Raw genomic sequence first — 17,350 nt, 5'->3', positions numbered from 1 at the left:
TACCAAAGGCCATGAACTTCCTATTGAAGCCAATGTGTTTCATCTTCAACATACTGAATATTGTGAATATCCATTCCCCATTTAAAACTCTGAGTGCTAGGTCTTTAGTTCAGTTGTTCCACCTCTTTTCCTAAGGTATTTTCTTTCTGCTTTTCTTGTTTGTTTTTACTGAAGATTTAGGAAAATTAATATGCACATACAACAACAGGGCACTTAACTAATAGTGATATAAAAGTCTACAGTTAGGCTTAAGAAAGAATTTCTTTTTATAGTGATTTTGACCAATTCAAAAACTCATGGATTCCTGTGCCCAATTTTATATTCTTGTGCATATTAATTGTTTTAAAAGTAATTTGAGGCTGTTCTAATAACATGGGATGAAGATCAATTCCTGCAAATTCCCAAGAATGCTTCAGTACATGTATTACAGTCTCATTTGTTTCTTGAATCTTAAAAGGCATGGTAAAGGTAATTGTAAAGAATTTCCTCATCAATCCTGTGAAGGGTGTCTATATCCAAGAAATATCCTACCGTTGTCTTTGACATGGAAAATCCCAGAGTTCCATAATGAAAAGGAAAGAAGTAATTCTCAGAGAAATAGCAATTTTCTTATTTCTGGACATGAACAATTCTAGTTCAGAACAGATCACACAGGCTTGAACCTCTCCTACCTCAATGGAACTGTACAGATGCCGGGAAAAGCTGTACTCAATGAGCAAGGCTGTGAAGTTCAACACAGCCAAGAGAAGCATTTTTAGTTGTTCTCTTTCTGGCCGATCACACACGAGCATCCATGACATATTCTCCACCGTCTGTCCAGCATCTGCCAGAATTCCATCAAAGCGGTCCAACAGATCCACCCAGTGATATAACTCACACTATAAAGAAGAAGAATAAGGTGTTTGTGTAGGTGCATTGTTACAATGAATTGCTGTGCATGACACCTTGACAAGTTCACTTCCCATCTTTGCTTACCTCCAGCCCCCACTCCCACTTCCCAATCAATACAGAAACCCATGAGTGTACTTTGAGCCCCATGGACATGAATTTATTGTTACACCCAATGTGTACACACACACACACACACAGACACACACACACACCCCAGTAGATGCCACAAAACCCCTTGCTAATCTTCAGAGGGAGAATTTTGGCTACCTTCTGAGGTCTACAAACACAGGAACTCTCCCTCCCAAGACTATCTCAAACTTGTACTGTTAGAAATTTTGCGGTTGAGATTCTTTATCATCAATGTTCCTCTTCCTCAGCAAGCAAAATTTTCCTAACATTTCTTTTCTTTCAAAATTTCCTTGGCAACCATTCATAGGCTAAAAGCTACTGATCTAGAGCTCTGCTAGACATAACCTAAATGCTTGTTAAGTAATTGCTGATGAGGCTAACTCATTATGGTTTCTCTTTCTGTATCAGAGAATACAAAAAGATGCACTAGACCAGGAAGCCCTGTCTTTTGGTAGCATGGCTTCACATACCTTTCCAATGTTCCATGTTTTGATCTGCTGCAGTTCCAAGAGGAGTTGCTCATCATTACAAACTTTGAGTTTGTCGATTAAGGCTCTGCAATCTGCAGGCTGAGAAAAAGATATTCACAAAAGGTGTTTTGGAATATAAGGGAGACACAAAGAAGAATGGGAAAATAAATCCTTAAGTCAATACACTGTGAAATTTACCTTTTGATAGAATAACTGCTTAAGAAAAGTAGAAATTTCCCAGATGATATCTTGGGATTAAAATGGAACTCTTATAATGAAACAATCCATCTCTGCATTTTTAAAACCCAGATAAACTTTAGATGTAGACAAACTACTTGGATGGATACAGACAACAAAGGAAACAAGGTAAACATCAATAAAAACAAAATGAAGGAATCTATACCACAGTGTGAACGTCAACCAGAATGCCTAATAAGGAATGGTGAATCAAAGGAACACTGAAAAGCCCTAATGAATTCACAGTTAAAGGTGAAGATTAGTATTAACTATATTTTTCTGTAACACAAAACCCTCCAACTGTAGGAGGGCAAAGAGCTTCTGAACTTTGAAAAACCAGGACTCTATTCTTACTTAGGGTTCTCCCATTCCCATACATTCCTGCTTTTACTGATGAAAGAGCCTGTTTGTCAGGTAACAAGGTGTGGATTGACAGTTTATAGTAAAGTTTCTGAAAGTGATGCAGAGGATAGGGACCGGCACAGACAAGCTGTCTACTAATGGATGGCAGGTGGAAGTCATTTCCCTTGCTCTCTAACTCTGTAAAAGCAGTATAGTATCTGGGGATGAGCTTAGATTTGGAACCAAACAAATCTGGGTTCTGTTTTTACTTTGATGTTTACTATGCTGTTTGTTCATGAGCAAGTCCAACCTCTAAGCCACAGTTTTCTTACCAGGAAGACAGACCTAATGACTACTTCAGAAATATGAACCTCAAATGTTTGCCACATACATGAAGTGCTTATCTCATGTAATAGGAGCTTAAATATTGTGAGACAGAATACTGTCACAAAGAGCAAGGGCTTTGGAATTAGATAGTTGGTAAGCTAGTTGCCTCTTTGAATCTTACTCAGTATCCTCTTCTGCAAAATGAACAGACACCACCTATTTATTCAGCCATGTTGTTGTGGGATTTAAACCAGGAGTATTTTCAGCACCCAAAAGAAAACATGTTAACAATAAGGGCTTAAAGTTGATGGTTTTCTTTAAGCTAAATCCCCAAACTTTTCTTCCTCTAAAGTGAGTACTATTAAAGAGCTACCTCAAATTTTTGTGGTAATTAAACATATGTAAAGTCCTTGGCATAAAATCCTTCCATAAACCAGGCATGCACTTTTTTCTCCCTCTTCTTGAAGTCATAGGCTGAGGGAGAGGTAGTGAAGCAGCAGAAACAGGAAACATGGGAGTCAACCATCTGCTCATACAGTTCACTTGTGCCTAGTATCAAATAAATCACTTCAATTCTAATGGAATGCAGCTATACAGATTCAGTTTTATGATTATGTGGGTTAAATAACACCCGATTCATCATGAACATTTGGGTCTTCTAATCACGTGTTATCTCCATAATAATCAGGCATTCAGTCTTTATTAAGGTCCTGTAGTAAGCCAGAAACTGCTTTTCTGAATGCTAGAATAGTTGCTGGCAGAGGATAGCATGGCTAAAACTCTAGCTATGAATTCTCCTATATGGGCTTGCCAGGGGCATCACAGAGCATCTTGGCTGACACCTAAGTCAGACAGCTGGATCTACTAGGTCATAACGTCTATATAGTAGGGCAGCTTGCAACACAGCCTGAACCTTTTGCAGAGTCTTTTCTAGATCCCGACTTCACTAGAGCTTTAGATGTGATCCAGTAAATGATCAAAACAGCATACGCAAATGTGGTATGTTAGCACCAAAATCCAAAGAGGCACGCCATACACTGTTCCTTTCTTCATGGCATGTGGTACAAGGTGCAACAACATGTCTCTCACTTTAGAAGGGAAATCTTAACATTTCTCAGACCTTTGCACCACTAGAAACTTTCCTGATGTGGCAGGCTCTTAAACTTCAAAGGGCACCCTCTGGAACACATATATTTAAGGCATCTAAGTTGCCTGAGTCTTCTGCTTATAAGATCCAGGCACAATAACATCAGAGCATCAGTTTTACATAATCACACGAGGTTCTGTTTTATCAGGAGTATCAGAGTCCCGCTGGACCTTGCAATTTCCAGAATGCGCCTGGGAGGGAAGTTTATCTTTAGCATCTTGTCCCTGCTACATAAATGCAAACTGAGTGTGAATGTCTTTACTCATGACAATGTAAAAGAAAGCACTTGCCAGTTCAATGGCTGCATACCAATTGCCATGGTTAATACTGACTTGCTCCTATAAAGATACCAAATCAAGGGGGAAAATCCTTAGCACAACTGCTGATACACAAAGTGATCAATAAATGTCTTTCTTAGACGGCCACTATGGAAAACAGTGTGGATGTTCCACAAAAATAAAAAAATAGAACTACTATATGATCCAGCAATTGCACTTCTAGGTATTTTTATCTGATAAATTGAAAATACTAATTCAAAATAATATGTGCACCCCTATGTTCACTGCAGTATTATTTACAATAGCCAAGATATAGAAACAATCTAAGAGTTCACTGATGGACAAATGGATAAAAAAAAATTTGGTGTGTGTGTATATATATATATATATATATATATATATACACACACAGTGGAATACTACCCAGCCACAAATGAAATCTTGCCATTTGTGTCAACATGCTAAGTGAAATAAGTCAGAAAGTGGAAGACAAATACTACATGATCTTACTTATATATGGAATTTTAAAAATAAAAAGCAATTTGAAAACCAAGCTCATGGACACAGATAACAGTCTGGTGGCTGCCAGAGGTGGAGAGTGGGTGAAGTGGGTAAAGGAGTCGAAAGGTTTAAAAACATAATTATCTTTGTTTAAAAATAATACCTAGTATTGACCACAGCAAGGAGAAATTGGGCATGCTGCTTGAAAAAATAGACATCTTAGAGTCTTAAAAACATATATAATCAGTGATCTAAAAATTCCACTTCAAGTAGCTTATCCTAGGTAATTTGCTAGTAGCTATCAAATGTTCTGAACCAAGATTTGTATACAGCTGTGACTCAAAGTACAAATCCTAAAAATCCAAAATGGAAAAAAAAATTAATTTGTATTTCTCTGATTAGCTACAAGGTTTAATTATTCTGAAATGGCTATATACATTTTGTCATTGGGATATTTATCTCTCCTACTGATTTAGCTACTGAAGTATTAACTACATTGGGTTACAAATATTTTCCTGAGCTTTTTTTTTTTGGATACAAGTACTTCACATTTCCATTATTTGTATAGTTTCTTAAGAAGCTTTCTTTCTGTTCTTTAGTTCCCAAAAAATATTTGAGTACATAATTATCAATAACTCTAGATGCCAAAGCACATCAAAAACAAAATCTAAAGGAAATAAAGTATTTGCAACAGATAAGTTGCAAAAAAAAGTGAATATATCTATATGTATATTAAATAAGAAACAAACTGACAGAAAATCAAAAAATTTGAAAACATGTATTAAAGCTTGCAAATTAGAACAGTGAAATATTTCTTTGCCACCTAGTAACAAAAATTTAAGATACACTATAATGCTGGAGAGGGTATGGGAAGACAATGCCTCCCACACTCATTAGTATAATGCCGAGTGAAAAGGTCAGGAGAATTACCCATGCAACAATCTTTTAAACACTGGAAGAAATATAGCAAAATGTTAATAGTGATATCTGTAAGTAATACTTGCTAGGTAGTTAAGTTTAGAAAAAAACAAGTAGCCTGTATTTAGAAAATGAACTGATTATGCACCAGATACTTTGCTAAGCAACTGCCTCACATCAATGAGGGAGGAATTATCAACCCTATTTTACAGATGTGGAAACCCCGGCAAGTTAATGAACTTTCAGCCACAAAAATCTGGTAAGATTCAAACCCAAGTCTAATTTCAAAGCTTGTGCTCCTTGAACTACAGCACATGGGGTCTACAAGAATGTCATAACAATTCAATACTTTCTTAACCTCTAACAGTTTAGGATAGCTGACAGAATACTGGACTGAAGCTGGGATTTCTATTGCTGACATAGGATCAACTGACATGGACAACCAATATACAGGTTAAGCTGAATTCTATGATTAAGAGGGGAGGAAAAGAATAAGCAATATAGAAAACTAAAACACGCCCCTCAAGAAATCTAGTAAGAAAGGTGTTACCACTTTAATTTCCTAAAAACCAAATTGAGAAAGATTCAATAAGTATGGAAAGAATTTTAACCCATATCTGCTCTTTCCATTATACCACTTAGACTTTCAATGCATAGAAACAGCAGCTAGAAAGCCTACTTCAGGTATATACAGCTACAAACTTTAGTTAGGGCTGACTTTCCACTGGTCACTAGCTTATTCACTTCTATAATCAAGGGAAGTTGAAAAGAAAGTTTGGCTGCTTCAAGACAAGTTACTCTTCAATTACACTTTGTATATATGTGATGATACATTTGAAGATCAGTATGACTGAAAAGATTGTAAGGATTTCTTTCTGAAATGAAAAAACAGAGCAAATTTTTGGATACTTACAGCCTCAGTAGGTGTCTTTTTCAGTTTAGTCCTGTCTACTTTCATGTTTTCGATTTTCTATTTTATGATCTGAAAAAGTAAATCGCAAAAGAAGTGAGAATTAAAATTGCAATCTTGAACTCCACAGGCTTGGACACAGACAATATAGAATGAAGAGCATGCAAAATGCTTTAAGTACAAATTCTGGAGTTACGATGCCATGCCAACTGAGAAGCACAGCTTTGAGGTTGGGAGGGGTAAAGAATCTCTCCAGATATAACTGGCCCCCATCCATATGTTGCAAAAGTCTGTAATCAATTTAAGTCAAAAGTAAAACACTTTTTTGTAAACCTCTTAAACTCATAATTGGAAATAAAGTTCAATGTTTTCAACACCTCAGGATGGAAAAGTCACCATATTCCTGCAGTTTTCTGCAAAACTTAGGAATTACACTTCTGGGAATTTAGCCAAAGAAAATCAGAAGGATGTACACAAATATTTAACCACAAGAATCCATACTGAATGTCCATGTATAATAGTGAAAAACTGGGAAGGATCAAATGACTAAAACATAACTGGTTTAGATGAAACATTACACAACTGTTAAAAAATACTGCACAAATTATGTAACAGCACACGAAGATGTTCATGGTGAAATAAAAAAGTTACAAAACAGAATGAAGAGTATAAACCTACGTCTAAAGAATATAGCTAGAAATGCATTAAAATGCTAACTCATTGCTAACCAAAAGAATTACCGGTATGTTTGATTGTTACATCTATGCATTTCTGTATCTTTTACTGTTTTAACCAATAAAGATATATTAATTGTAGCATAAAAACAAAGGAAACACAATACTCTTTATTTTTTAATTAGAAAGTGAGATATAAGACTCACTAGAAATTTTCTGAACACAGAACTAAGGCCATGTAATTTGGAAGGCTCAAAAGTGAATAAACCATAGTCTAAATAGAGCCATAGTATAAATATAGGTGACCTTTGATGGCTGACATATCCTTCAAGATGCTCTGGCGAAGGCTCAGGAAGAAATAAAGCTTTCTCCTATTAGCAGCTAGGACACATGAACAGAGGTGAACTGCAGAATCTACACACCAAAGATTCGGCTGCCAATAACATATTTGGTATAGAGCAGTCCCTGGAGGTCAATGCCCTTTCCCCAAGAAGGCTGTCATAATATAAAGATGACCAAGCACAAGTATAAATTTTAGGAAACTTTTGGCCTAGGTTTAGTCCAATATACTCAGTACTGTGAAAATAACATATATTTTCCTGTGTGGCTGGCATCCATTCAACCAATGGGCATGCAGCAAGAGTTGGAGAAAATCCAGAATACATTCTAATATTTCTGCAGAGACCATTCTTGAAGAAAGAAAGCTGTTTTCCTTCTATGGTTCATGTTTAAGGTATCTGACGCCAGATTACTTAAAAAAAAATTACCTCAGTGTCTAATAGAAAATGAACAAAATGCATTGCTGCCAATAACTTCCAAATACAGTAGTCCCTCTCTATATCACAGTTCACTTATCATGCCCTCACTGCATCGTGGGATTTTTAAAAATATTATATTTAATTATTTATCGCGGATTTTTCGCTATATTGCAGGATTTTGCGGTATTGTATACTGTACACATTAAAGCTACGTAGGTTTAAGAGTAGAATATGTTTAAGAATATAGGTGGTGTTTACAAAAGTGTGGAAAAGGTTAATAAGGGAGTAGGAAAGGTTAATAAGGGACTGGGAATGGTTTATAGGTGTGTGGGAGGGTTTATAAAGCCTTAAAATATATATAAATACTAAAATAAATGTAAGGTCCCTAACTTCACGGATTTTCACCTATCACAGGGGGGTCTAGAATATAATAGCCACGATAAGTGAGGGAATACTGTATCTAAAATGAGGCCAACAGGATTCTGGGAACAATCCAATCCACCAGTGGAAACTACAAATGAGCTTTTTACACACTTACTCACTCAGGCTTGTTTTTCCTCATACCCATTACTTAAGAGCAATCATTTGCTGGGAGGCTACTGACTGCCTCTGCTGCATACACCACCATACAACACATATCACTGAATGCTTTCCCACTAAAGTTAGAACAAGGTAAGAATGCCCATTCTCACCACCTTTATTCAACATGTGTTGTAAGTTCTAGCCACTGCAGTAAGGTAAGAAAAGGAAATAACAGGTATATAGACCAGAAAGAAAGACATAAAACAGTCCCCTATATGTAGAAGATAAAAGATTACATCAGTAGGAAATCCCAAGGAATCTACAAAAAACATCCCAGAACTAAAAATAAGTAATCTTAGCAAAGCTGCAGGATACAAGATAAACATACACAAATCAATCATATTTCTAATATACTGGCAATGTACACAGGGACTCTAAACTTAAAGGTACAATAGGACTCACAATTGTGCAAAAAAACTGAAAGTTATGTACATATATGGAAAGGTAAAGGACTACCACGGCTAAAGCAATCTTGAAAAAGAAGAGGGAGGAATCACTCTATCCAATTTTAAGCTCTGTTATATGAGGTCTGTTTGGAAAAAGTTCAGCCATTTGTTAATATAACAAGAATGGTTTGCACGACATTGATGTAAACTGGCAGCCAAGGAGAGTGGACTGGAACGCGCATGTGTGAACAATGACAACTTCACTCTACTAGTCAGCGGGGACAGTAGACGCCTTTGAACGAGCAAGTGCACTGTGTGGCCATCGCATTCAAAGTGACTGAGCGAGTAGAGCAACTAATCTGCATCAAATTTTGCACTAAGCTATGGCCGCAGCTATGGGCAAATGGTGACTGGCAGCTTTGTCATGACACCATGCCCACTTATGCATCATATCACATGCAGAGCTTTTTGGCAAAACATCAAATCATCCAGGTGACTCAGCCTCCCTACAGCCCAGATTTGGTGACCTATGACTTATGGCTTTTCCCAAAACTAAAATCAGCTTTGAAAGAAAACAGATTTCAGACTGTTAATGAGATTCAGGAAAATTCAATGGGGTAGCTGATAGTGACTGGAGACTGTGTGAGGTCACAAGATGCCTACTTTGAAAGGGACTGAGGCATCACTGTCCTATGTACGATGTTTTTTGTATCTTGGATTTTCTTCAATAAATATCTCTATTTTTCATATTACATGGCTGGATACCTTCTGGACAGACCTCATTGATATCTGTTATCTACATCCAGATATATATCTACAGTAATCATGACTGTATACGTGGTATTGGAGGAGGTATAGACACATAAATCAATGTACCAGAGACCCAAACAAATAGGTCCAACTGATTTTTAACAAAGGAAAAAGCAATTCAATCAGATTGTTTCATTAACAAATGGTGCCAGAGCAAGCAGACATCTAGAGGCGAAAAAAAAAAAAAATTTTTATTCTAAGTGTCATACTTTATATAAAAGTTAATTCAAAAGAAATCTTGTGGCGAGCATGTAGAGAAAAGAAAACCCTTGTGTACTCTTGGTGGGGATGTACACTCATCCAGCCACTATGGAAAATAGTATGGAGGTTCCTCAAAAAGTTAAAAAAATATGATCCAGCAATTCCACTTCTGGGTATTTATCCAAAAGAAACGAGAACATTAACTTGAAAAGATATATGCACCCTATATTTATTACAGCAGTATTTACAATAGCAAGACATGGAAAATGTGATACACACAAATACAAACAGAAAATGGAATACTATTCAGCCATAAAAAAATAGGAAAATCTTGCCATCTGCAACAACCTAGATGGGAATTATGCTAAGTAAGATAAGTCAGAGGGAAAGACAATACTGTATGATCTCACTTCTATATGGAATCACAATAAAAAATTAAAACAAACAAAAAAAACCCCTCAGATACAGAAAACATTAGTGGTTGCCAAAAGTAGGGATGGGTGAAATAGGTGAAGGTAGTCAAAAGGTTAAACTTCTAGTTATACTGAATTATTATGCTGTATACTTAAAATTAATGTTCTATGTCAATTATATCTCAATTAAAAATGCAAAGCAAAAAAAAAAAGGATCATGGATTTAAATGTAGAACTATGAAACTTACCAGAAAATATTAGCAAAACTTATGGAGTATCTAGAGCATATTAAAAACTCTCAAAACTCAACAGTAAAAAAAAAAAAAAAAAAAAAAAAAAAATCCTCCAAAACAAGAGCCCTGAGTAACTTACACAAATAAATTCACAAGTATTTTACTGGTTTAAAAAAAAATGTGAGATCACCTGTACATCTTCACCCCAAGTGTCTAACTAAAGCTGTTTTGACCTAGGATTCTGTACTCATAAAGGGTCTGGGCTGGAAACAATAGACCTTGGCTTAAAAAAGTGACTTATTAGAATAACAGCTCACAGAACCAACAGGAAGCATTAGAGATTCATAAAAGAGGAGGAACCAAGGAAGCTATGAAGCCTGGAACTAGAGCAAAAGACCTCCCACAGACACAGCTTAGCTAGGGGTACCCACTCTGCTGATCTCAGACCCTGAATGTTTAGACTGCTAGTGGCAGAATTATTTCTGAATGGTCTCAGGTTATTTGTTTTAGGTATCAGTGACTCTAGATGCAAAGTCCAGATTGTGAACCTCTGATTGGTCAAGGACAGGTTCCATTTCCTAACTGCAGAGGTTCTAGGAGAGCAAGTGCATTTGGCTTTTTCAGTGTCCAGAGTGTTCGGGTTCCAAACTTTTCATAAACAGATTCAGATAAGCACCCAATTAATAAATCAAGCCAAAACAAATGAACAAACACACATACCCCCCATAACAAGTGCATTGTTAATCTAATTTCTATAACTTTGTTGCAAGAACCAGCTATAGATTAAAAAGGAAAGCTATCACTATACATGAGACATCAATTAAGAAAATTCAGAAGTTTCTTTTTTCCTTGTTACTCTATCTTTAAGCTCGTTTCACAGTGGGAAGGGAGAATATTTTTGAGTACCCATTACAAGCTAGATAATACTTAGGCTGCTGTTTCCAGAGAATTTCAGAGCATATTACTCTGTGAATGAAGACAAGGTTCCAGTAATCTGGGAAATGTTATGAATGGAATTTCTCTTCCTTTAGGACAGTCACATGGCTGGCTGACAGTACTAATGGCTCCAAGAAATCTTGGGTAAAGGAATTATCAGAGTAAAGAAACATTTTTTCAAGTGACATCTACTGACAATCCACCATTTAAGTATCCCAAAGAATACACTTTGAGATATACTACCCAGGGGCTTCATAACAGTTTTTCATACAAGCCTCACCACTCAAGCCAAGTTTTGTCCCCATTTACAGATAGAAAACTGAGGCTCAGAGAAATTAAGTACCTTGTCTGGGTAGTGAATGTTGGCACAAGACTAAATCCAGGCTTATTCTGGTTCCCAAATCCATGCTATAATAATATGCTGTTCACTTTAATTACTATTTTTATTACTACAATAAATGCCTGCAGATGAAAATATAAACTTGTGACACGTTCTTCTACATTGTTGGATTCTACAGTTCAAAAAGTTATTGCAAGAGAGGAAACTGGGGGCACAAGGTGAGAAGCTGAGATAGTCAATCTACAAATGATGGGAACAGTGACTAGGGAATGACTTCTATGTAAGGCATAGAAGCTAAACAGGTGAAAATCCCATTATATAAAGAAGCCTCTAACAAAAAGACGTCAGCGCTAAACAAATCCCTGAAAATGACCTACTGCCTTTGTTGGGAGAACCAAGCAATCTCTACATGTAATAAACATTTCTTCCTAAACTAAGTTTAGAAAGAAGATCAAATTTAAGGGAACTAAAACATTATGATGAACCACCATCCATCGCTATTAGCATGACTACCATTTATTTAACTATTTCTTTTTTCACTTCTTCATTCCCTCAGACTTCCTTTACCTTTGAGATTTCAATTTTGGTTTTGTAGGGTTTATGTCAAAACAAATGCGTACAATTAAAATACATTGAGGGAAGTTGCTCTTTAAAGGGTAACTCATAACCTCCAGCTGAGCAAATTTACAATGACTTTCCATACTGCACCAGCTTAAGGGTTGAGGACACCTGCAGTTTCCAAATCTGGCTCAATAGCACTTGAGCCTTACCATTCAATGATCGAAGGGCCAGCAGCACTGACACCACCCGGGAGTTATTAAAAATGCAGAATCTCACCAAAAAATTACTAGAACTGAAAAATGAACTCAGTGAAGTATCAGGATACAAAATAAATATCCAGAAATCAGTTGCATTTACACACAGCATAATGGACTATCAGAACGGAAAACTAAGATAACAATCTCATTTACAATTACTTCAAAAAAATACCTGGGAATAAATTTAACCAAGAACATAAAACACTTGTACTCAGAAAATGCAACACAAAATAAATAAACTGAAGAAGATACAAATAAGTGGAAGCATATACCATGCTCATAGAAAGAATTAATATCATTGAAGTGCCCACGCTACCCAAAGCAATCTATAGATTCAATGCAATTTCTATAAAGGTACTGATGGTGTATTTTCACAGAACTCAAATACTCCAAAAATTTATATGGAACCACAGAAGACCACAATTAGCCACAGCAATCTTGAGAAAAAACAACAAAGTTGATAACACACTATACTACAAGACCATAGTAATCAAAACAGCATGGTACTGGCATAAAAACAGACATAAAGATCACTAAACAGAATATAGAGTGTAGAAATAAACCCACACCTTTATAGTCAAGTAATATTTGACAAAGGAGGCAAGAACATACAATGGGGTAAAGATAGTGTATTCAATAAATGGTGTCGGGAAAATTGGACAGATCCACGTAAAAAAATGAAATTAGACCAATTCTTACACCATACACATGAATAAACTCAAATGGATTAAAAACTTAAATGTTAAGACTCAAAAGCATAAAAAATGCCAGAAAAAAACACAGGCAGTAAAATCTTGGACACTTCTCGTAGCAATGTGTTTTCTGATATACCTCCTCAGTCAATGGAAACAGAAGAAAAATAAACAAATGGGACTATATAAAATTAAAGTTTTTACAGAGCAAAGAAAACCATTAATAAAATGAAAAGACAACCCACTGATGTGAATATATTTGCCAATGATATATCTGTTAAGGGGTTAATATCCAAACTTTATAAAGAACTTATAAAACTCAACACACACACACACACACACACACACACACATACACACAAAATCCAATGAAAAAAAAATGGGCAAAAGACAGGAACAGACTTTTCTTCAAAAAAGACATACATATTGCCAATAGACATATGAAAAGATGCTCACTGTCACTAATCACCAGAGAGATGCATATTAAAACCACAATGAGATGTCATTTCACATCTGTCACAATGGCTATCATCAATAAATCAACAAACGAGTGCTGGCGAGGATGTGAACAGAAGGGAACCCTTGTGCACTGTTGGTGGGAATGCAGATTGGTGCAGCCATGGTGAAAATACAGAGTTACCTCAAAAAATTAAAAATATAACTGCCTTATGACCAAGCGATTCCACTTCTGGGAATATATCCAAAGGAACCTGAAACACTAATTCGAAAGAATACATGCACCCCTATGTCCACTGCAGTATTAGTTACAATAGGCAAGATTTGGAAGCAGCCCAAGTGTCCATCAGTAAGATGAGTGAGTAAGAAAGCTGTGGTACATTTATACAATGGAATACTACTCAGCTGTAAAAAAGGAGGAAATCTTCCCCTTGCCACAGCGTGGATGGACCTGGAGAATATTATACTAAGTTAAATATGCCAGTCAGCAAATGACAAATACCATATGATTTCACTTACATGTGGAATCTAATGAACAAAACTAACAAAAACACAGAAGACTCACAGATGCAGAGAACAGACTAACAAGCTGTCATAGCAGATGTGTAGGGAGACTAGGTGAAAAAGGTGAAGGGATTAAAGAAAAATAATTAATAGAACAACAGTATGGTGATTACCAGAGGGAAAAGGGGGTGGGGGAGTAGGAAAGAGTAAAGGGGGGTGGTAAATGGTGATAAAAGGAGACAACTTGGGGTGGTGAACACACAATACAGTATATAGATGAAGTATTATAGAACTTACCCCTGAAACCTATAATTTTAATAACCAATGTTGCCCCTATAAATTCAATAAAAATGTAAAAGACACCTCAACATAGCCACATTACTATTATCAGATCAAGAAATAATAATTCCTTACCATAATCAAATATCCAGTGAGTGTTCATATTTTTGTCTCATAATTATTTTGTATAGTTTTTGTTCAAATTAGAATCTAAATAAGTTCCATACTTTGCAATTGATTGATGTCTCCCTTAAATTCTTATAATTCATAGGCATCTCCTCAACTGTCATTTTTTTCCCCCTTGCAAGTTACTTGTTAAAGAACCTGGATTGTTTGTCCTACAGACTATGGTTATATTTCACATGTTTTTTGCCCCTGTATTTTCTGTTACCTTGGTAATTAAAGTGAGAGACCAGAAAAAAATGCAGACTCTCAGGCCCCACCCAGACCTGAGAAATCAATCTGTATTTTAATAAGATCTTCTGGTGATTCCTATATTAAACTTTGAGAAGCACCAGGTCAGAATACAGGCTCAGAATCAAAAAACCTAGGTTAGAATCACTGCTATACCACACACTGTATGACAACAGACAAACCAGCCCCTGTGTATTTGTTTCCTCAACTGTGAAATAGGGATAACTATTTCCCCATTTCCCCACTTTCATCCAACCCATTCTCCAGAGAGCAGCACAAATAACCTTCTTAAAACATAAATCAGCTCATATTACTTCCTTGCTTAAAAACTTCCAATGGTTTCCCTGGAACTATATACAAGCTCTAACCATGACCCACAGGGCCCTGGCATGATTCAGCTCCTGAAACTCTCTCCAATCTCCTCTCTTCACAACCACATTAGTCTTTCTGTTTAGTTTCTGGGGCCTCTAGACCTCTATAAGTGCTATTCCCCTGAAATGCTTCTGCCCCATACTCCCGTTCTTCCCACAGCCAGTTCTTGAGGAACTGACTTTAAAATAAGACCCCAAATGGCTTCCCATGGCAACCTACCTAAAGCTGGCCTAATTGTTATTTTTCTATTACAGTACCCTGCTTTTTTCTCTCATATCAATTATCAATTAACATAATTGGGTTTGATTTTCTACGGTTTAAATGTTTAGTTTCTAGGGCAGCATCTTACACATGATAGGTGCACATACATTTGAGGAATGGAGTTCAGGAAGGAAGTATGCCCTGAGGGAAAAATACCTGTGACTGTCAGCATCTAGATAATATTTGAAGACATGGCTCTGAAAAATTGCTTACAGAGAAGGAAACGAGGCACAGAACTGAGTTCTTATTTAATCTAACATTTAAAAGTAAGGCAAATGAAAACTCAGCAAAGCAAAGGCCAGTGAGGTAGAAGCAAAACTAATTCACGGTATCACAAAACACAAAGATGGCAAGACTGATCAATGGTGTCAAATGTCAATACGAGATATGCCCAGAAAAATGTCCACTGAAATTGGGAATATAAGTAATTTAAGAAGCAACAGGTTCTGTGGGGTGGTGGTGAAGGAAAACAGACTGGAGTGAGTCAGGGAATAAATGGGCAATATATGTGGCATGTGTAGAAAACTCCTGCGAAAGTCTGGCTGTGAATGTGAGCAGAAAATTATGGGATCATTGAAAGGTAAAGGGGAAGGGAGGGGAAGAGAAGATAATGGAAAATAATCCCTGGAAGTTGAATATAGGGGTCCATTTAGCCCCTCACTACTTCACCTTAACATAATACTTACGTGAGTTTTGAATAGCACAGATACTACCTAGAATTAGGACAATTCTCTCCATAATCTATTAAAACTTGACTGAGCGTCCCTCCCTATATGCTTATATCACTTTCCTGACTATTAATGAGAAAATGTCTGCCACAGAGTGGGTAAGAAAACAAACATACAACAAAAACCATCTGGGAAAGGAAGAAACATACATTATCAGTGGTTACCTCTAGGTGAAAGGATAACAGTTTATCTTTGCTTCATACTTTGCAAATCTTCCAAATTTTCTATAACCATGCATCCATTTATGAGAATTCTTTCGTACGATTTTTCTTAAGGTAGAAAACAGTGACACTCCCCTCCCCCGAGCCAAAGAGCATGAATCAAATTATAAACATCATCATCTAAACAAATGCCCTGGATTGGCTGCTGCCTGCTTTTAGAGCTTCTTTCCAATGCCTTCTACTGTTTAACCCTGGAGTTAGCATTCAATATTTATTGACTGCTAGGTTAAGTAATGCTGCACACATGTACGGGAGTGTGGATGAATCAAAGTCAACCTAAAATTCCCACTGTAATCATGGGAAAGCATTATGGCAGTTTATAACCAAAAATGCTTAAAAGACACTAAACTCCCATGTGCCACAAAGCAAAATACTCTTTTTGCCTTCCAGTGAGTGATTCCCTTTACCTGTCTGCAATCTCTCAAAGTAAATTCAGGTGAGAACTGTCTGAACCAACCATCATGTGAGGAAGCAGCAAGTTGAATCTTGAAACCCAGCCTACTATTCATTATTTGATTAGAAGCACAGACATCACATTAACTCATTTGTTAAAGGGGGCACAACCTGATTGTCAGGCCCTTCCATCTAGTCTAGTGTTCTATTATTTACATTAATATCCACCCAACAAACATTCTGAGACTCCATTTATTATAAAAACATCTAACATTTACTGACTATTATGCATTATCTCTAATCCTTATAAAAAGTTGGAGGTTAAGTTCACTGAGGCTAAGAGTAGCCATACATCCAGTAAGTGGCAGAACCTAGATTCAAACCAAATTTGTTCCACGACTCTACAGTACATAAAATGTCTGTATACATAGTCTACACCGCCACCCCTGCCTCCTACAGACACCAATATCCCTATCCTTGGCCACATAAAACATGACCCAGAAGACTTGCTGACATAAATTTTATTGGACAGGGATAATAAGATTTAGTAATAAAATGACTAACAGAGTATACAGATGTTGAATTATGCTGTATACTTCAAAATTATGTTAACCAATGTCACAACCAATATATTTAGCTTTTAAAAAACTACATGAAGAAAAAACAGCAGTCCATAGTAACCGTTTGCTGCTGTTAAGGAACACACACACTCAGTAACAATAAAGCAAC

The 17,350-nt window shown here is 36.5% G+C and overlaps 1 protein-coding gene across 9 annotated transcripts in view; it reads right to left on the bottom strand.

Annotated features, from left to right (window-relative positions):
• The window catches only part of HUWE1 (HECT, UBA and WWE domain containing E3 ubiquitin protein ligase 1), a 166,729-nt gene that overhangs the window by 128,401 nt on the left and 20,978 nt on the right, over window positions 1-17,350 (bottom strand). For all 9 annotated transcript variants that reach the window (XM_090264628.1, XM_090264634.1, XM_090264633.1 and 6 more), the window contains 3 exons: window positions 6,154-6,222; window positions 1,491-1,589; window positions 672-878 (listed from right to left, as the gene is read on the bottom strand). In XM_090264628.1, coding sequence (XP_090120754.1) covers window positions 672-878; window positions 1,491-1,589; window positions 6,154-6,198 — 351 coding nt within the window. In that variant the 5' untranslated portion in view covers window positions 6,199-6,222. The remainder of the gene's footprint in view (window positions 1-671; window positions 879-1,490; window positions 1,590-6,153; window positions 6,223-17,350) is intronic.

Source organism: Furipterus horrens, unplaced genomic scaffold (genome assembly GCF_987537825.1).
Source record: "Furipterus horrens unplaced genomic scaffold, mFurHor1.1.pri manual_scaffold_17, whole genome shotgun sequence".
NCBI classification, from domain to species: Eukaryota; Metazoa; Chordata; class Mammalia; order Chiroptera; family Furipteridae; genus Furipterus; species Furipterus horrens.
This window is presented reverse-complemented; position numbering and strand designations above follow the sequence as displayed.